Raw genomic sequence first — 20112 nt, forward strand, 5'->3', positions numbered from 1 at the left:
CAGGCCGCCCCGGGGCAGATCCCTGGCTCTGCCTTTGCAGGGTCCGAGACTCGCGCCTGCGCAGCTGGGTGATGATGGGTAGGCGGCGGGTCCGGGTCCGCTGGATGGAGCTGCGGGCTGCGGGCCATGGTGGGTCGTCCTGAGCTCGCCCCGACCCGGGTCTCGAGCTGGAGCGGGAGGCAGTGAGCGGCGGACTGGGCTGAAGCTGGCTGATTGGGAAGCTGGTAGGAGGAAGGTAAGGGCGAAGGCGCGGCGCTTGCTTCCCACCCGAGCCCCGGGTGTCCAGGCCTTTAAGTTCAAGTTCCTGGTTTCTCCACGGCTTGCCCTGCGTGGCTGTGCCTTCCTGAGTCCGAATGCATACTGAGCCCTAACCTGCAACCCCAACTTGACCATTTCACGTGTTTGAAGACTCAGATCAAGAGACAAGGTTTGGCTTGGCCAGAGTCTCGAAGATAATTCGAGACAGCCCACATCTTAGCCCATCATAGTTGGATCCTGCTGCTCTTGGAGAAACAGCCTTTTTCTGGTTTTTTAAAACGAGTTTCTTCTCTTGCAGGCAGATACTCGAGAGTGTGAGCTCCTTAACTGTGATTGAGCAGCTCGACCGTTAACATTACCACTCCTATTGCTTTCTTCCTTTCTTTTTTTAGCACGTTAGCCCGGAAAGAAACCTTCATAAATACAATAAAGTGCTTTATTGATGGCTTTCATCAGCTTACGTGGCAAAGGTCACTGAAGCAGCGTTTTTATCCAGATGAAATTTGCCATGATTTCGGTTTCATCTGTTGGCTTTGGAATTTATTTCTATTTCCCCTTCTGTCCCTGCCAGTCCGGCTTCTTTGAGACCGGTGATTTAGGAAGTGCTTTTGCCTGCTAATCTCTAATCTGGTGGCAGATGGCCACTGTGGCCTGAGGGCACTACTGAGGGATGGCGCTACTCAGGGTTTGGAGGAGCTGTGCTTGCTTGCTTCTTCCTCCTCTTCACTGAGATCATCTCTGCCCCCTTCCACACTTAGATTTAAAATTGTTGCTTTTTCTCTATTTCCTGAAGTATGGCCCCTGTTTCACCTGTTTCCCATAGACAATACATTTTTTCTTAGCCTCCTCATTATCTTCATATCCTGGTAGGTAAAGTGAGGAGAAGGGCCTTGGTCTGACACTTTGTTTGCTCAAATTTGTTCAGCATCTACAAGCTTTCAGTTTTACATGTTTGATTTCTGGTTTGATTTGTCCTCTAAATTACTGTTCTTTAGTGCTATGATTCTAATAATGATTCTGTTTCTCTATTAACCAGAAAGAATGAGAGCAGCAAATACTTTGGTGTTACCCCGTCGGCGAGAGTGTGCTTGCTGGCTTCTGTAGAGCTGCTAGCCTTTCCAGCTCTACATCTCTCCAGGTCATTCATTCAACAACTGTTTACTGAATACTTCTATGAACCAGGTATTATACTGAGGTGTTTATAAGAAAGCATTTGATTTAAACTTGGGCCATTATGTACGTGTATGTATGTATATATATATGTGTGTATATGTATGTATGTAAGCACATTCATTTGTATGTATGAAAAGCTAAGGTTTAGCTAAGGTTACAGACTATTTAGGTAAAGTTGAACCCTAAATAGGGTATAAATAGAAGAGAACTGGTCAATTGAGCCTTTGAAGTAGGCATTTCGTACAGAACTCAAGAATGCAGGACGTGGTCTCATATGATTCTCTTGCTGTCCTCAAACGGGCTGTGTAGCCAAGGATGATCTTCTTGCCTCCAGGTGTACACCATCATTATTTTTTACATAGGGTGTCACACTATGTAGTTAACTGTCCCAGAACTCACTAGGTAGACCAGTCTGGGCTGGAACTCATAGAAATCCATTTGTTTTGCCTCCCAAGTGCTGGGATTAAAGGCATGCACCACCATGCCCAGCTTTTTGAGGATTTTTAAAAAATCTTGATAGCTCTGAGGTGGTATTGTAAACTAGGAGCGTACCTGAGTTTGAAACACTATCACCGAAAGAAGTATTTCAGCAACTAGAACACTCTCCATTATCCTGAAGAAGAGAATGTGCAGCGGTACACTGTTGTGGGACAGTTAGGTCCATCGTACTCTTATAGTTGATTGTGGCCAGCTACAAAATTCATGCTTTTTCCAAATCATGATTCTAAGTAATAGCAGTCCAACTCAGAGATGGTATAAGTATAGTGTTTTCAGTTTGTTCATTTCTTTTTTTGTTTTGAGACTGGGTTTTTTTGTGTAGCCCTGGCTATTCTATAACTTGCTCTGTAGAACAGGCTGACTTCTGCCTCCTGAGTGCTGAGATAAAGGCATGTGCCACCACCACTGCCCAGCTTCGGTTTTTCTTTTCTACATTTCTTGTTAATTCTTTCAGCTTCATAGGCATTTATTTATTTATTTATTTATTTACCCTGAAGGGAACTTTTGTGTTCCCAAGCTTGTGGAAGAAGATAATTAACTATTTTCTTTGAAAAGCCTTTTGCGGGGATGAGCCCTCAGGGTGCAAGGAGAGTACATTACTCCAGTTACTGAACTGAAACCCATCTCGACAGCAGAGTAACTGCGTCCAGTTTCTGCTGGGTTATGGAGCTGCCTGTTAAATAAGTCAGTGGGGTTGCTGAGGACAGAGCAGTATTCCCTGTCCATCATTAAAACAGACTGTTTTTACGTAGCTAAGGAAGCTATCATGGAAAATCTGTTGGCGGCTATGTTCACAGTTGTGTTCATCGCCTGAGCAGTGAATGTATGGAGCCGGGGGCACATTAAGAGGAGCTGTGGAGAGTGCTGAGTGAGAGCTAGGAGGGTGTCTTGGAAACTTGGAGAGGAGCATCAGTCACAGAGATGGTACTTAAACCAGGAACACCTGGAAAAGCTCCCAAGAGGACAGGTGTCTCCCACCACTGTCTCATCCTCCAAATACCTGAAGTTACCCTGGCTGTTACATCCCTGGCTTAGGGCTGGGAGTGGAACTGGAGACAAAGTATCTTATGTCATACCAGTGGTGGCTAACTGTGTAACAGGGAACAAGAAATCATGTCATCTGGCAGCCTGTAACCTCAGCCCAGATGGAGTAGGAAGGATAGGACCAGGAAACTTCTAGTTACATGATCCTGCCTGTTAACAGAGCAAGCTGGACACCCTGCCTCACCCTGCCTCAGTGCCAGGGTCAGACATACTGGCAGCCTTGTTTGTATTGGTTGGGCTTCACTCTGTGGTCTTTGTAGACAGATAGTCCAGGAAACCTTCAGGGAGCTGAGGAAATGGCCCAGCTGGGAAAGCACACAAGTGTGGTGATCTAAGTTTGATCCCACAGAACTCACGTAAAATGACAGGTGTGTCTGAAATCCTAGTGCTGGCGAGCCAGAGACGGGTGGAGCTTGTTTAGCTGAATTGGTAAGTTTCAGGTTTGGTAAAAGGCTCTGTCTTTAAAAAAAAAAAAAAAAAGTTACCCTGCATCATGATTATTACTGTCGTTATCTTGTTTTTTTTGTTTTGTTTTGTTTTTTTTTTTTTTTGAGATAGTGTTTTTTTGTGTAGCCCTGGCTGTCCTGGAACTCCCCCTGTAGACCAGGTTAGCCTTGAACTTAGACATCTGCCTGCTTCTGTCTCCCAGCTTCAGGGATTAAAGGCATAGTACCCACACCCCGCTGAGTTCTTGCTATTCTAGCAGAAGACTCAGCACAGTCGCAGCTCTACAGCCATTTGTAACCAAAGCTCCAAGGGATCAGACACCTTCTTTTGGCCTCTGGGCACTAGGCGTACACATTCAGGCAAGCATTCATAAAACAAAAGTAAATTTAAAAGAAGTATGTGGAGAGCGACTGGGAAAGAGATACCTGATACTTAACCTCTGGCCTCCATACCCGTGCTGCGCACTCGAGCACACACACACACACTCCTCTGACTGAGCTGTTTCTCTCTTTGCTGCGGATCTTCAGGTGCAAATTACCTGGGATGTGCTGCATAATTATGTAGTATAATGTAAACATGACTTTTGTAGGCTCAGAACCTTCAGTTTTTACCTCCTGTAATATGGTTGGAACAGTGTTACTGGAAATTGTATAGAAAACTAACCTTTCTTTCACAGCTGATGACTGGCCTAACTGAGAAGTCCTCTGAATTGATGCTTTGGGCCTTCTCACTGATGGGGTAGGTTGGGACAAGGCTCAGGCTAGATCTTTATATTACTATACTCTCTTAGGAGCCATGCGGGGCCAACGGAGTCTGCTGTTGGGCCCAGCTCGCCTCTGCCTGCGTCTCCTCCTGCTACTGGGCTACAGGCGACGCTGCCCACCTCTGCTCCGGGGCCTGGTACAGCGCTGGCGTTATGGCAAGGTTTGCCTGCGCTCCCTGCTCTACAACTCCTTTGGGGGCAGTGATACTGCTGTTGATGCTGCCTTTGAGCCGATCTACTGGCTGGTAGACAATGTGATCCGCTGGTTCGGAGTGGTAAGTGATGGTTCCCAGGGAGCCCAAGAAAAGGGGGTGTTTTGGGGGGAATTGGGTGTGTTTCTGATGGACTCACACTAAGCTTGGAGCCAACCTACCATGCCCAGAAAATTCCTGAGGCTTGATGGGTATCATTCGCTCACGGTTCTTCTTGACCTCACTGGCGTTGGCAGGTGTTTGTGGTGCTGGTGATCGTGCTGACTGGGTCCATTGTGGCCATTGCTTATCTGTGTGTCCTGCCCCTCATCCTCCGAACCTACTCAGTACCACGACTCTGCTGGCATTTCTTCTATAGCCACTGGAATCTGATCCTCATCGTCTTCCATTACTACCAGGCCATCACCACTCCTCCTGGATACCCACCCCAGGTGGGACCCCACGGGAATGGGGAGGAGCAGAGTTGCGCGCTCTGGTAGCCAGTCCCATGAGTGGGAGGGAGAGTGACTTGGAATGTTTTGAGGCAGAAGTCTTGGGCTCCTACAGTGGTCAAGATGTTCTTCTCAATTTGCACAGGGCAGGAATGACATTGCTACCGTCTCCATCTGTAAGAAGTGCATATACCCTAAACCAGCACGAACACACCACTGCAGCATCTGTAATAGGTGGGTCTGGCTTTTCTGTGTACCTCATTCGAGGCCCTTTTTCTGTAACCCTAGGGCAGAACCTGACCCTGCAGTTAATTGTGTATCAAAGTACCTGTTAAGATCTAGACACAGCTGGGCTTGGTGGCACATGCCTTTAATCTCTGCTTTTGGGAGGCAGAGGCAAGTGGGGCTCTCTGAGTTTGAGGCCAGCCTAGTCTACAAAGAAGGGAGATCCAGGACAGCTAGGGCTACACAGAGAAACCCTGTCTCTAAAACTAGCCCCCACTCCCACTGCTGTGGGAAAAAATAAGAATCTATGCTTTGTGCTTCCTGTTTGCTGACATCTAGTCTTCAGAATGACCCTATGAGGGAGGCATTATTGTCACTTAATACAAACTGAGGTGACGATCTGTCTCCTTGTCACCTAGCCAATAAACGACTGGGTTTGAAGGAAGGCCTGGCTGTCTTCAAAGTCTGTGCCCTTTCCACCTCAGCAGGATGCTGGTCCTAGTAGGAAAAGATTGTCACTGACACCTCAAGATCTTTGGTCACCGTAACAGAGCCTGTGTCCCTCCCTCACAGGTGTGTGCTGAAGATGGATCATCACTGCCGTATCCTTTTGCTCTCTTCAGCCCAAGGCCATCGGTTTTACCCCCAGAGCACTGCACAGGGTTCATAGTCACAAGTTCAAGGCTATCTAACTAGCCTCAGTCTCCAGAGAACACTGCATGAGAAGTTAGTAGAAGAGGCATTGTGGGGAGCTTACCATTTTTTGGGGGGAGCACAATGTTTACAAGCTTTCCAGAGTGGATCTTGTAGGAGAAATGAATTTTCTGGCAGGTCTTTTGGGGAGAATCAAAAGATGTTTGTTTGGGCCTCTGTAGCTGGAGGTTCCAGGATAAACTCTGGGTCCCGTTTTTGTCTTTCCATGCAGATGTCTGGCTAACCTAAGTAAGTTTGAATATTTGCAGGTGGCTAAGATTTCCTGGTTGCATCAGAAAGCTCTGAAAAGCTTAGAACTTTTTACCTTAACCTTGGGAAACTGCCCTGTTTTCTTGCCTTTGTGTTTGAGTGATGTCTTGAACTAAGGATGAGCTGTAGGGGTTTGGACACCTCTAATTATATTTGATCTTGTCCTTAATCATTCCTCCACCAGCCTGGCTAAACAATTGTGTGGGCCACTATAACCATCGCTACTTCTTCTCTTTCTGCTTTTTCATGACTCTGGGCTGTGTCTACTGTAGCTACGGAAGTTGGGACCTTTTCCGGGAGGCTTATGCTGCCATCGAGGTGAGCCCATGGATAGGAAGAGAGTAACTCAACAGAGCAAAAACCTTTCCCCAAGGAATGGGTTGGTAGCTCCCAGTCTTAGAATTCCGTGAGTATAACCAGCACTGTTTTCATCCCCTTAGAAAATGAAACAGCTTGACAAGAACAAACTACAGGCAATTGCCAACCAGGTGGGCAGTCTCCACCCCACTGCCTCCTGCTGCTCAGGCCTGGGGGTTAAGAGTTACTTAGGCAACTGGGTCTGTTGCTTTAGTTACCCAGGCTGGCTGCCAGACCAGGCCAGAACTTTCTAAGGAAGCTGTCACAGTAGACTAAGTAGCCTGAGGGCAAGTTGGAAGTCTCTGTCATGGAAGCAGTCAGTAATTGATGCCATCACTTCTTTGGGCTGAGCCTGGACTCTGCCTTCAGGATGGCCTGAGCAGCAAGGGGTCTATGTTAGTCTGTGTAATGGGGTTCCAGGGGACAGGTACCAGGCTGGTCTGGCAGCTTCCGGATCATTTCCCTTCCCTATTCCTATTAGGATCCCCTTATTCTGTGTACATGTTGGACTTGTATATCACATTCCTGCTGCTTTTTCACATTCCCACCCCAACCCCACCCGCCCATGCCAGGTACAGCTCTCTTGTGGATGTAGCCACACAGGGAAGGAAATGTGTGGCCAGCTAGAGATGGGTGGCTTCCCTGGAGTCCCATTACTGCTGTCAACTGACAAGCTCAGTTAGCTCCTTTCGTGCTTCGCTGTCTACCCACTGTCTGTCCATGTGAGGTGCCACTGGGTTTGGTCCCCCATCTGGCTGCTGGTCTTCTTTCCTCTGTGGCTGTAACCCCCATTTTATCTGCCTGGTTTCATATTAATTCCTGCCTGTAGGTGCTTGGGGCGCTGGTGGCAGTTGCTGGAGACTGACAGGGCAAGGGAGCCAGGCTTTGCTGTTTTCTTTTTGTAGACTTACCACCAGACTCCACCACCTACCTTCTCCTTTCGAGAAAGAATAACTCACAAGAGTCTTGTCTACCTCTGGTTCCTGTGCAGGTATTTTATTCAACTCAGTTTTGATAGATTTCTTTTTAATGTTTGTTTTTATGTATATGAGTGATCTGTCTTCACATACACCAGAAGAGGGTATTAGATTCCATTATAGATGGTTGTGAGTCACCATGTGGTTACTGGGAACTGAACTCAGGACCTCTAGGAAGAGCAGCCAGTACTTTGAACCACTGATACACCCCTCCAGCCCGTATTGATAGTTTTAAGGGAGGGCAGTATTAAGAAAACCTTTGTAGGTGCCCATACTCATGGAAGACTCATCTCTGAGTCACTTGCCATTGTCCTCGTCTGACAGGCTGGCAAAAAGTGCTTCTGTTTGATGCTTTGAGGCAGAGAACAATAAGGGTATGGCATCGCTGGCTATTAAGCACCAGTAATACAATCATGCCTGTTATGTGCCTTTATTGATGCCTAACCAAAAAGTAGGTGACAGCACTTACTGAGAAGGAAAATTGGAAACTTAGAGGAAGTAACGGGGTTTGTTCTGCAATGCACAGCTACTTGTTGTAGAGACGGAATGAAAATTTATGCCAGCCCAGTCCAACCCCTCATACTTCTGTTATCCTCCACTACCTTCTAAGCATGGGTATTTTAGGAAAATCTAAGTTTTTCTCATTAGACTTGTTTTCCCATCTTCCTTTCTGTATCAATTTTTTTCCAGCCCACTTTAATAGATCTTTAATAGGCAGAATACAGGTTTCCCTAGGCCTTATATGAGGAGATAAGGAAAGTGAGGCAGAGAGTCCATGAGCCAGTCATAACCACAAGCTCGATTTTCTATTGTCTCTAGCTTCTAATTTCTATTTTGCCTCTTTTCTTAGTTCTGTGGCATTGGCCCTGGGTGCCCTAACCATATGGCATGCTGTTCTCATCAGTCGGGGTGAGACCAGCATTGAAAGGCATATCAACAAGAAGGAGAGACGCCGGTTACAGGCCAAAGGCAGAGTGAGTGGGGCAGAGGGGACTTGGTGAGCAGGTGGGTAACTGACATTACATCTAATAAACAGGCTGATCAGAGCTGACCAGACAAGTTTCCAGGTTTTTTGTTTGGTTGTTTTTTTTTTTTAAAGCTTAGCTTGGCTGGCCCGGAACTCTACAAGTCCATCTTCCTGAGTGCTGGGGTCAAAGGCATGTATCACCACAACCAGCCAGCAGGTGTCTTAAACAGCTTACAGGAACTGTATTCTCATGTCTAAGATGAGAAGGTTAAGTAGAAGAGATTTGTAGAAATGTCTTTTTCTTGTCTCTAGGTATTTAGGAATCCTTATAACTATGGCTGCTTGGATAACTGGAAGGTGTTCCTAGGTGTGGACACAGGAAGGTAAAGAGAAAGAGAGAGCAGTGTTGCGCAACAGAACTTTGTGAGGGGGAAGATGGTCTGTACCCAGAAGCAGATATTGTAATTGGGGGGAAGCAAACTCCTGCAACAGGAAAAATGGTCTATCCACAGAAGCAAAGAATGTGGCTGGTGCCACTGAGGAGCATGTAATTCCAAGTTTCTTCCTTAGGAATAGCCACACATGACCAGATTTTTGTTAGTGACTCTAGGAGTAACCCCCTCACCCTCTTTATTTGAACCACTGGGGCCTGAGGCAGACACATTTTTGTTTTTAGGAAGGTATTTGTGTATTTTGCCTGCATACATGTATGCCCATCATATGCATGCCTGGTGCTGGAGGTCGGGAGAGACCACTGGATAGATCCCTTGGAACTGAATTGTAGATAGTTATAAGCTGTTATGTGGGTGCTAGGATCAAATCAAGGTCTTCTGCAGACCTCCCCCCATTCCTTTTGAGACAGAGTTTCTCTGTGTAGCCCTGGCTTTTCTGGACTGGCTTTGAAGACCAGGCTGGCCTCAGACACAGAGGCTTCTGCCTCCCAAGTGCTGGGATTAAAGGCATGTGCCTCCACGGCCTAGCCATAGCGAGTACTCTTAACTGTGGAATCATCTCTCCAGTCTGACACTGTGGTGTAAGAGACCACTACAGAAGAGTACTGAGAAAGCAGTGCTTAGGAAAGGGCATATAGCTAGGATGTCGTAGTCACCAATTATCTTGTAATTGTATATCAGCACAGTATCCGGAATTTAAGCCAACAATTTTGAGAGACTGAAGTAATCTACACAACAGAGGTCCTACAGCAGTGTGTGAGGCTAGCTCTGTATAGTCCAAAAGACAAGAGGAAACAATTTTGCAAACTGTAAACTACTAGGCCAGGCACAATTGTGCACATCTGTAATCCCAAAACTTGGAAGCCACGGGAGTTTGGTTGGCTAGTCTCCCCTCACCCCATGCCCACCCGACAGTTACTGAAAGCAGAGGAATCTAAGTGCTTTCTCTTTTCCTCATCCTCATCTATTGCTGTGCTTGCAGTGCCCTCCTAAAAGACTGGGGCTAGGCCTAACAGCCCACAGCTGTAATTCCAGCACTCAGGGTAGTAGGATCAAGGCCAGCCTGGGTTACACAGTGATACCCTAACTTGAAACAAAAACGTGACTTGAGTTGAGAAGCCCACACAAGTAGGATGGACAACCACGAGCTCAAAACTAAAGGTATTTTCTTTTTTGGTCATTCCTCACAGGCACTGGCTGACCCGGGTGCTGTTACCTTCTAGTCACCTACCCCATGGGAATGGAATGAGCTGGGACCCTCCTCCCTGGGTGACTGCTCACTCAGCCTCTGTGATGGCCGTGTGAGTCACAACTTGAACACTGTCTGATGCTTACTGTGTCTCTCGAGCTTCCAAGGACAGCTTTTCTTGGAATCCATGATCATAGAGAGCCATTAGGTCTGCCTTAGAGTACTACACAGGGACAATCTTCTGGCCACTGAAGAACAAGACACAACGTGGAGAACCCCTAGGACTGATGTCCCTCTACTCAGGCAAACAAGGGTTAGCCCCAGACTGGGCTCAGGCAACTAGCCACTTTGTCCACTGCTGACCCTGACGTTCTTTAGGTTACAGCACTGGGGCTAGACACCATCCCTTTCACTTTGGAAAAAATTCTGGCTTCTCAATGGGACAAAGACTCTAAGCCTTTTGCCAAGGTCACTGCCATTTCTCACATGCGACAGAAGGAGCAAAAATAAAGGCATTTGATTTGTAAAAAGAACTCTCTGCCTTGGCGATGGGGTAAATCAGGGTCAAGAAGGCCTGCTGAGTAAGTGTGCTCATGTGTCTTCTATGACCTTATTTTGAAGGGCTGGGAGCCCTCCGGAACACTGATGATGTGCTACTACAGCACATACAGGATAAAGAAAAACAATCTTTATTTTCTGGCAGGTGCACACACATAGCACAATCCCTAGCCCTCAAGGTCACACTCAACTGCATTCCTTCTTCAGCAGCACGGCTTCCTTTTCCTGACACAGGACAGCCCCAAGACCCAAGGTCTTTTCTTCAAATACCAAGTCTCACTCAGTTTCTTCAACAATCCATTAGAAATCAGGGCTCTAGGTGTCTTGCACAGCCATGCAGGAGAGGCCCTGTATTTGTACTGTGTCCATGGGAAGACAGGCCAGTGGTCTCCTTGCCTGGTGGGGTGGCTCAATAGTTAGTACTTGCAGGTTAGATTGTCAGAAGGGTCTAGGCCAGAACCCAGGACTCAGCTCCCTGGGCTCCCGAGTAGAAACCTGTAGACATAAAGAATGTTGCAATGCTACTTTGAGGTTCTTGGTCCCATCACTCCCTTCAGCCTACAGCTTACCATTCTCCCCTCGCTGATACTGCTTCCTTGCGCACAAGTCTCTTCTTGTCATCCAGAGGCTTGGCTAAGGCCCGGATCACCTGAGCTTTGTATGGCAGTAGCTGTGAAGTTAGAGGACATGATCTTATTTATTACTCTTGCTGAACTGAGCAACAGGAAATACTGCTTCTGACACTATACAGCTCACATTCTGATGGAAGTGAAGTGTGCCCAGTTTTAAAGAACATTTTATCCTATGTGCACACCTGGTGGCATGAGGCCAGATAAGGGCATCGGATCCCCCGAGACTGGCATTATAAATGCTTGGGAACTGCCATGTGGGTGCTGAGAATCAAACCTGGGTCTTCTGGAAGAGCAGCCTGTTCTCTTAAGTGATGAGCTGTCTCTACAGTCTCATTTTTATGTTTTGAGGTTTTGAGGTTACGCACTTGTATTTAAGGATTCAAACGATGGGAAGAGGCAGGATGACCAGTATTACAAGGTGGTCAGAATCTACTGGATCCACTCTGAGCTCAAGGAGTGTGTGTGTGGTGGGAATCTGCTTCCGCTTTGTGCACCATGTGTACTCAGTTGGGTGATAATATCACTTGAAAGCAAAAAAGTACTCAGCCAGCTGTGTCAATGCATGTGAGTTTGGACAACAGAGACCATCCTGTCCTGAAAATGCACTCGACTCTTCAAAAACTTACGACAGGAGCAGGCAGGCGAGTGAGAGCATGCATACACTGCAGAGCAGCAATCCGGACAGCCTGGAACACAAATGAGGTCAGGGGAGACAAAAGGAGAAAGGCACTAAAGGTATATGCTGGGCTCAACGCACCATTGAATGACTGGAGCTGAGATCCAGGAATTTGGTGACCAAAATATCAACGTGAAGACTCATGACTTGGGGTGCTTCTAGTAGAAGGGGTTGGAGACAGCTGAGAGTGGAAAGCTGGACCACGGAGTCAGGGCAGGACAGTGCCTCCAGCAGCAAGGAAAGGAGCTAAGAAGCAATGGAAAATGGGATGCACAGTATGCTCCTGGCTCTCCACCAGCCTGAGCCATGGCAACAGCCTTCTCCCTTGCTGAGGGATGACCGCAGGACTTACTGTGGGCAGCTCTGGTAATAGCACAGTCTTCGGCAGCCTGTTGAGTACATGAGACAGACCCTTCAGATAGTTTGGCTTTACATCTGGTGGTGGTGGGGAGATGCAAAGGAGAAGAACTGAGGTTAGACATTCAGTTTGAGAATTCAACTCCAATCTCTAATCCACGTAAGTGGGTATACTAGTCTATAAAAGAATACTGAGTGTGGTAGCTGAAGCCTATTCAGCACTCAGGAAGCAGGGTAAGGGGACGCCAGCCTGAGCTACAGCATGAGACCAATCTAAAGAAAAGTGTGGTTGAAGCTAGGAAGATAGCTCAGGTGGTAAAGTGTTTTCCTTGCAACACAAGGACCAGAGTTCGAATCCCAATGAACCAAGTAAATAGAGCTGTACTGCAGTGCACACCTGTAATCCCAGTCTTGAGAAATGGAACAGAGAAATGGCTCAGAGGTTAAGAACACTTCTGCTGGCTGCTCTACCAGAGGTCCTGAGTTCAATTCCTAGCAATCACATGGTGGCTTATAACCATCTATAATGAGATCTGGTGCCCTCTTCTGGCATGCAGGCAATAAGAAGTAAATAAATCTTTCAAAATGTAATAAAAATGTTATCTGATGTTGACTTCTCGCTTCCACACAAACGTGTTCACACACACACACACACACACACACACACACACACAGTTTTAACAATAAGCCTCTTGAGCTCATAATAGCCCAGATGTACCTATCAAAGGAAAAACTGGGATGGAAGTGCAGCAGACCATAACATAGCATCTGGGTCATAATTACTGTAGGGACCATGACCAAGAAGAGGGCTCCATGTATTTAGAGACCAGCTTTCAAGCACCTTGGGGAGCAGCATGGAAGCCTTGGACCAAAGCGGGCACATTGTCTGTGAAGAACCGCTGTCGGAACATAATCCGAACATCAGCATGGCCAGCACGAGTCAGTACATCAGAGCCGTCAGACATGAGCAGAGAGAAGCCATCAGCTGCTGCAGGGCCGAGTTCTGGATCACTGAGGAGGCCCATGAGCTGGTGAAAAGAAAAAAAAGCCTTTCAAGTATGCTGGAAGGAAAAATTTCAAATACTAAAGAAGATGAAAGCCTTGTAAGAATAAGAGAATAGGGGCTAGAGAGGCAGATCAGAGTACTTGCTGTTCATCCAGAGAACTTGGGTTCGGTTCTGAGCACCCACATGGTGACTAACAACCATCCGTAACTCCAGTTCCATAGGATTTGGCAATTCCTTCTGCCCTCCTGGGGCAGCAGGATGCATGTGGCACACATGGGAAACATACACATATGATCTCCCCCTGCCCCCTTAACACAGGGTCTCTATGTATCCCTGGCTGTCCTGGAACTCTTGAGATAGCTCAGATTAAGAAATCTGCCTATCTTTGCCTGACTGCTGGGATTAAAAAGCATGCACAACCACACCCAACAAAAATAAATCCATCTTTAAGATAGAAAAGGAAGAGGTAAATGGGGTCAAAGGCAAGTTCCTGTTTAGATCCCAATTTTGTGTCAGGAAGAACCTACCCGGGTGGTAAGGCAGGTGCTGAGAGGGTGATACCTGAGGACCAAAGCCTTGGTCACCTGTAATTGGGAAAAAGGGTAGTCACGGTCCAGCATTCAAACTCTAGAACCCCAAGGACACCTGCTATACATGGCTCAGGGGTTTGGGTGGCTTCAATGAGATGTCTGTGTCCCATAAATCTCTGGTGTTTGGGTATTTGGTTTCCAGTTAGTGGCTGTTCAGGGAATACTAGGAGGTGTGGCCTTGGTGGAGGAAGTATGACACTGGGGGTGGGTTCTGTGATTTTAAAAGACTCAAGCCATTACGAGTGTCTCTCTCTGCCTCCTGACTTTGGATGTGAGCTCTCAGCTGTTTCTGCCGTCAAGCCTTTGCTCTACCACCCTGGACTCTGACCACCTGAGACCGGCTGTAAACCCAATTAAATGCTTTCTTTTATAAGCTATCTTGGTCATGGTATTTTAACACAGTAGTAGAAAAATAACTACTACAGGGCAAACAGGAATATTTTAAGTTGACAAAATTGTCATCTAGTCAGCATCTATGCTACCTCCTCACCCAGAGTAGCAGTGTGAAAGCCTGATTACGGGAAGATTCAGAGGCCAGGCCAGCCTCCACTGTGTCCATAGCAAGCTGGAGCAAGTCGTCTAACTGCTGCCCTAAAAAGGAAGAAAGAGATAATGGTGCAACAGCCATGTAGTGTTTTCTCTGATGACAAAGAATGCAAACCATTTAACACAGAGCACCTGAGAAGCTGGTAGAAAAGGACAATCAAATGACAGAACGCCAGCGGGGGTGGGGGGTGGGGGGTGGTGGTAGAGGGGCAGCACTCTCCACACGACACCTGGAAAGGGAACGGCCTCCGCCAGCACAGACCTACTGTGCGATGGCCCAACAGCTGAGAGCGCTGGCTGCTCCTGCAGAAGACTGGGATTTGGCTCCTAGAAGCCATATGGTAGTTCGCAACCATACGTAAAGCAAGTTCCAGAGGATCCACTGCCTTCCTCTGGCTTCCAAGGACACCAGGTACCCATGTGCACACATGTACATACAGGTAAGCTCTCATACACAAAAGACAAACATCTTTTAAAAAATATTTCTATTATCTCTCTGGCTCACAAACACATAAATATATATTTTAAATAGTATTCTTGATAGCACCATGATGGAATAAGAGGGCAGGAGTGAGTTGAATCTGCTCTTTCTACTCTCTTCTTGGACCCTGTGATGCTCTGCCAAACTCCAGTCTCTGAGAGTAGTCTGAGGACAGTGGGTGGAGAGTAGTCATTATGAGCTTCTTTAAGGAGGACAAGGACTAAACTTGCAGATTCATCACTAGGTGGCTAAGGGAGGCTCCTGACCCAGCCCAGCTCCGTACCTGGAGGCTGCTTGTTGAGGAGCCCTGCAAAGCACTTGGCAGCGGCAGTGGAGGAGAAAGGGCAGTTGTGGCTGCAGCTCTGCTCCAAAAGCTCCCGCATAAGTCGGTTCAGCTGAGGGATTTCCACCTATAGAAAACCTGGCCATGTAGTGGACCCAGAAGACACTTGAACTCCAAGAAATAGTCAATAGAAAGCGACATCAGAGTTCAGTATGGAAGAGAACAGTGGGGAAGCAAAGTGTGGCCAGCTTAGGTCAGAGGTCATTTGAGTCCCAGGGTCTCAAATGCTCACTTACATTCCGTGGCAGGGAGCAGACAAAAGCCATAAGCAGTGCAACCAGCCGCCTCTGCCCAGAGGAGCCATCCTGTGAAGGAAGAAGAGCTCCTGTGGGTCTGTTCTACCAGTAGTAGGCACAAGTGTCCCTAAGCACATCCCAGAATAGCCCTAAAATTAAATCTGAAGGATGTGAACTCTAGGCTCACACCATCAGAGATATCAGACTATTACCTGGAATGGCTGGAACTGGCCTGGGAAGCTGTTTTCAGGTAGAAAGGAGGTGTTGCCATCTAGGAAGAGGGGTATGACGCATGTGACACTCTGGGCAGCCAGTCTGGAGACAAAGTATCAGGTGTCATCAAGGAGTTAGGGTATGTATTTGTGTGCAGGTGTCATGGTTATTCACGTATTCAACATGCTACTTTGACACAAAAAATAATTTCTATTCTAGATCTTGATAGTACAGAAATGAACCAGACCAAAGTCTATCCTCTTAGGTTTTTTCTTTTTTCTTTTTTTAAACTGTGCCTTGATGTGAGGGTGCCAGATCCCGTAGAACTGGAGTTAGTTCGTTTGTTGTGAGCTGCCATAAATGGTGCCAGGAATTGAACCTGGTCCTTTGGAAGAGCAGCCAGTGCTCTTAACCACAGAGCCATCTTTCCAGCCCCTCAATACATAGTTTTAAAATAGTCCACTGATCCCAGGACTGGAAAGATGACTCAGTAGTCAAGAACACTTGCTTTTGCAGAGAACCTGAGTTTGGTTCCCAGAACCCACATGCAGGCTAACAATTGTTTTAACTAAGTTCCAGCAGATATGACACCTGTCTGCATCAGCATCATACACACACGGTACACACATATGCACGCAGGCAAAATACCATTACACATGAAAGAAGAGTGAATAAACTTAAAACCCCTAACAACATAAACCATCACACCACCACCAAAAAACCATTAACCTCAATACTCACCCAATAGTCTGTGGTGTTTTAAAAAGGTTCTTTTGTTTTGTCAAACTATTAAAACAACTTGCTCCACACTCACATACAGGTGAGGATAACTGGGAGAGCATTATCGGTGGCTTCTGCCCAAGAATGTTCTCTCCTTCCCTGGGGTTCAAGGTTACTCAAGGTTATACTCACTCAGGGCTCAGGTGGGTGGTGGCAGTGCCAATGACAGATGCCAAGGCAGCCAAGACCTCATCCTGCAACAGTACTTTTCTCAGAACTAATGATTCCTTCTCTGAAAAAACAAACAAACAAAAAACATGTACATCCACAGAACCACTGGTAGTGCACACCTTTAGTCTCAGCACTGGGAAGGCAGAGGCCAGGCAGATCTCTTGAGTTCGAGGCCAGCATGGTCTACAGAGTTACAGAATGGCCAAGAAAAAACAAAAAAATAAGAAGCACTCCAATTTGGGTCAAGGGTGCCTGTAGTATCAACCTTATAAGGCTGAAGCAGGAGGACTGTGAGCTTGAGGCCAAACCTGGTGTAAGTAGTGGAACTAGTAAAGACAAAAGAATTCAAAGTAGTTCTTGTCCTCATAATAGGCTAACTCTGAAGCACTTTTAAAAAATTTATTATTATTTTTAAAATTATGTGTATGTGTGTGTTTGAGGAGGCAGTTTGTGTGCATGAGTGCAGGTATCCTCAGAGACTAGAAGAGAGTAAGGGATCGAAGCTAGAGTGACAGGTGGCTATGAGCCTACTGTCAGGAACCGAGTACAGATTCCCTGGAAAAGCAGCCAGTACCTTTAACTACTGAGCCAACTCTCCAGCCCCTAATATTTCAGGACCCCCCTCCTCTGGAGACAGGTATCATCATGTAGTACTAGCTAGTTTGGAACTTGTTTTTTAGACCAGGCTGACTTTAAACCCACAGAGATCCACCTACCTGTTTGCCCATTGAGGGCTGGGATGAAAGGCGTGGCACCATGCTTTTTTTTTTGGTGGGGGGAGGGTAGGAACAGGGTCTCATGTAGCCCAGGCTATATCTGAAACTCCTGATCCTTCTGCCTCCACTTTCCACTGCGATTATAGAAGTACTGGTGAAAGCCAACAAGTCTCCTGTATTCTGCACAAATGCTACAGCTTAAACCTCAAAGGGAAGCAAAAGCTGCAAGGATCTGACCAAGGGGCACAGGACAAGGAACAATGTGCACTTGCTTATGATAGTCAGCAGTGAGAAATGAGGCTGGCTAATATGGAGTGTCCTGACAATGTAAGCAGAAATGCTCATCTCCTAAAAAATTTTTTAAGACATGTGCTTATCTTTACAGAATCTTATTTATAGCAACTATCACACAATGAGCACTATTGTCACACGGTATCAATCCTTACCAGTAACTCTGATTATACAACATATGCGTGTTATAGGTGAGAACAGAGCATTCAGATAAGGTATTTTGTAAAATCAGCAAACTAAAGATGAAACCCAACCAGACTTACTCCAAAGCTCAATCCTAGTAAATTAAGTGTATAGCAATTAAAATGGGCATCCCTTTGACTGATGCTATCAACACGGATTCTGGTGATAGGGTTCTGAAGTTCAACTATATACTGGTCATTACAGTGGAATTTGTACTTGACAGGACAACACGCAGTACCTACAATACCTAGGAGGTGGAAGTGCTGTCCAATGCTAGTAGAAAGCCAGCTTCCTAGAGGATGGAGGCAGAGAAAATTACCTGGCATGGAAGCCTGCACAGCCAATGCAAACAGGCAGGGTACAGCTGTCTCATGGAAATACCAGTAGCTCTCAGGGTCCTGCTGGCATTTTTCTGCCACCTGCTGGAGACTCTGACAGACAGCAATAACCCCACTGGCCTCTGTAATCACATTCCCTGTATGGAGACAAAGTCAGTATTCTCTGTAGAGTTTTCTCTAAAGTACTTCCTGGCATTTTCTTTGTTAAAATTAAAAGAGAGAGACAGAGAGTGTGTGTGTGTATATACATACATATGTATATATACATATATATGTACACACACACATATATATGTGTGTATATATGTCTATAGGTGGTTTGCCTATATATGTATGTATACCACATGTGTGCTTAAGTCTTGCCAGAAGCCAGACGAGGACATTAGGGTCCTGTAACTGGAGTGACAGATTTTGTGAGCTGCCACGTAGGTGCTGGGAATTGAGCCAGGGTCCTGTGGAAGGGTTTTATGTATCTTAGGATGACCGTGCATTTATAATCTTCCTGTTTCCACCTCCCAGTGTTGCTTTACAGGCAGGTACGAGCCTTTTGATACAGCGCTGGGGAGGCAGCCCAGTGTTTCACTCATACTAGTTAAGTGCTCTACCAACTAAGCTATATCCCCAGCTCACAGCGCAACTGTCGTACATACAGATATAACAACAAAATCTCTAAAAATGGAATTGCTGGGTAGAAGAATGTGTACATGTGTAACTCAAGAAGAAGAGCAGTTCATTCATTCTGAAGATAATGAAACTGGCTGGGTTGGACTGAGATCCAAGTATCAGCCTATCCTTTCTTTCATTCTTTAAAAAAAAAAAAAAATGTTTACCATGTCTACAAGAAAGAAAAATATTTCCTGTTTCAAATACTAGTTTCCAGAGCCTAGAAAGGAAATGCAAGAGAGAACAGAGAGAGGGTAGATACTGCGTGCCACACTGGATTGGAAGAATAATTTTTGTAGGTGTGCACATGAAGGCTACAGGCTGATGGTTGTAGGTATCTTCCTTAATCATGTCTACCTTAGTTTTGAGACATGGTCTCTCATTGAACCTGGACCTTGTAGAAACAGCCAAACAGGCAGCCCTGAGGATCCTCTCAGGAGATATAATGTTCAATAGAGTAATTATGGGTCACAAATATTGCAAAATGCCTAGTAGACATGATTCTGAATTCTCCCAAGACACAAAAAAGTCAGATATGTGAGCTAATAGATACATCATTTTCTTTCTTCTGGTGTATTCCTATTGAAATGTCATATTGTACATAAACATATAAAAATATATATATCCACTTACTAAATGACTATATTAATATTACTACATATACATTACTAGGTATAGATTTTGAAGAATGTACCATGTCACTCCTACGTATGACTACAATTAGAAATTTACAGGCCCTATCTCAGGGCTCCATTTAGCTCTGCCTCTTAATGAGTATTACTGGCAGTTACCTTTGTTTGTCTGACAGAGATGCTGCAGCAGCAGAGGCAGTGTCTCCTTGACAATGCTGGGGTGTGTTGAAACAGCCGACAAAGCTTGTAGACAGCGGAAATGCTTGGAACATTTGCTGGAACCATCCTCTCTAGCCACATCTGAAATCAATCGGTGAGATACGTTTTCACTGTGTGATGGTGTGAAGGCCCTCCTCAGGAAGCCCTGCTGGCAAGGGTTGAGCCACAGAGTAGCATATACCTTTATGCAGCTCTTCAGCAAGTTTAGGTAGCAAGTGGCTGCTGAAGGCTCTAGGATACAGAGTGGTCAGGGTTCCTGATGCCTCCAGTGCTGCCACCCTACTGGGGACAAAGAAGAACATTAGCTGAACCTTGGCCCATCATTCTTTTCCCAAGGCCTGAGAGCAGGAAGATGCCAAAGAACAGCTTTCATGGCTGCCTTGCTAAAGAGCAAGACCCAAATCCTGTAACACTTCAGTGGATAGGTCTTCTTTTTAAAATTTTGTTTGTTTATTTTCCAAGACAGGAAAGACAGGGTATCTCTGTGTTGCCCTAGTTGTTCTAGAACTCACTACGTATATTAG

At 46.1% G+C, this 20112-nt stretch overlaps 2 protein-coding genes across 9 annotated transcripts in view; one reads left to right on the forward strand and one right to left on the reverse strand.

Annotated features, from left to right (window-relative positions):
- The first annotated feature begins 38 nt into the window (after positions 1–38).
- On the forward strand, positions 39–10489 carry Zdhhc16 (zinc finger DHHC-type palmitoyltransferase 16). 4 transcript variants are annotated; one of them, XM_021661419.2, is made up of 12 exons: positions 40–235; positions 1295–1440; positions 4211–4458; positions 4632–4826; positions 4972–5060; positions 5625–5653; positions 6199–6332; positions 6455–6502; positions 7277–7362; positions 8199–8322; positions 8628–8698; positions 9958–10489. In XM_021661419.2, exons 3-12 carry the CDS (start codon positions 4216–4218, stop codon positions 10070–10072), a joined length of 1134 nt encoding a protein of 377 aa, XP_021517094.1. In that variant the 5' UTR covers positions 40–235; positions 1295–1440; positions 4211–4215; the 3' UTR covers positions 10073–10489. The 4 variants fall into 4 exon arrangements, with proteins under 4 accessions (XP_021517096.1, XP_060245601.1, XP_021517094.1 ...); XM_021661421.2 differs by lacking the exon at positions 8628–8698 and having other exon boundaries at positions 39–235; XM_021661420.2 differs by lacking the exon at positions 6455–6502.
- Positions 10490–10622: 133 nt separating this feature from the next.
- The window catches only part of Mms19 (MMS19 homolog, cytosolic iron-sulfur assembly component), a 30447-nt gene continuing 20957 nt past the window's right edge, over positions 10623–20112 (reverse strand). For 3 of the 5 annotated variants that reach the window (XM_021661416.2, XM_060389602.1, XM_060389606.1), the window contains 15 exons: positions 19770–19870; positions 19529–19669; positions 18056–18211; positions 16508–16607; positions 15595–15697; positions 15383–15451; positions 15087–15213; positions 14267–14367; positions 13714–13770; positions 13021–13207; positions 12175–12257; positions 11904–12068; positions 11773–11832; positions 11084–11184; positions 10623–11009 (listed from right to left, as the gene is read on the reverse strand). In XM_021661416.2, the coding sequence (XP_021517091.1) occupies positions 10982–11009; positions 11084–11184; positions 11773–11832; positions 11904–12068; positions 12175–12257; positions 13021–13207; positions 13714–13770; positions 14267–14367; positions 15087–15213; positions 15383–15451; positions 15595–15697; positions 16508–16607; positions 18056–18211; positions 19529–19669; positions 19770–19870 (1579 nt within the window). In that variant the 3' untranslated portion in view covers positions 10623–10981. The remainder of the gene's footprint in view (positions 11010–11083; positions 11185–11772; positions 11833–11903; positions 12069–12174; positions 12258–13020; positions 13208–13713; positions 13771–14266; positions 14368–15086; positions 15214–15382; positions 15452–15594; positions 15698–16507; positions 16608–18055; positions 18212–19528; positions 19670–19769; positions 19871–20112) is intronic. The other 2 variants (XM_021661417.2, XM_060389594.1) reach the window with 2 other exon arrangements.

The sequence above is a fragment of the Meriones unguiculatus genome, chromosome 1 (assembly GCF_030254825.1).
Source record: "Meriones unguiculatus strain TT.TT164.6M chromosome 1, Bangor_MerUng_6.1, whole genome shotgun sequence".
NCBI lineage: Eukaryota > Metazoa > Chordata > Mammalia > Rodentia > Muridae > Meriones > Meriones unguiculatus.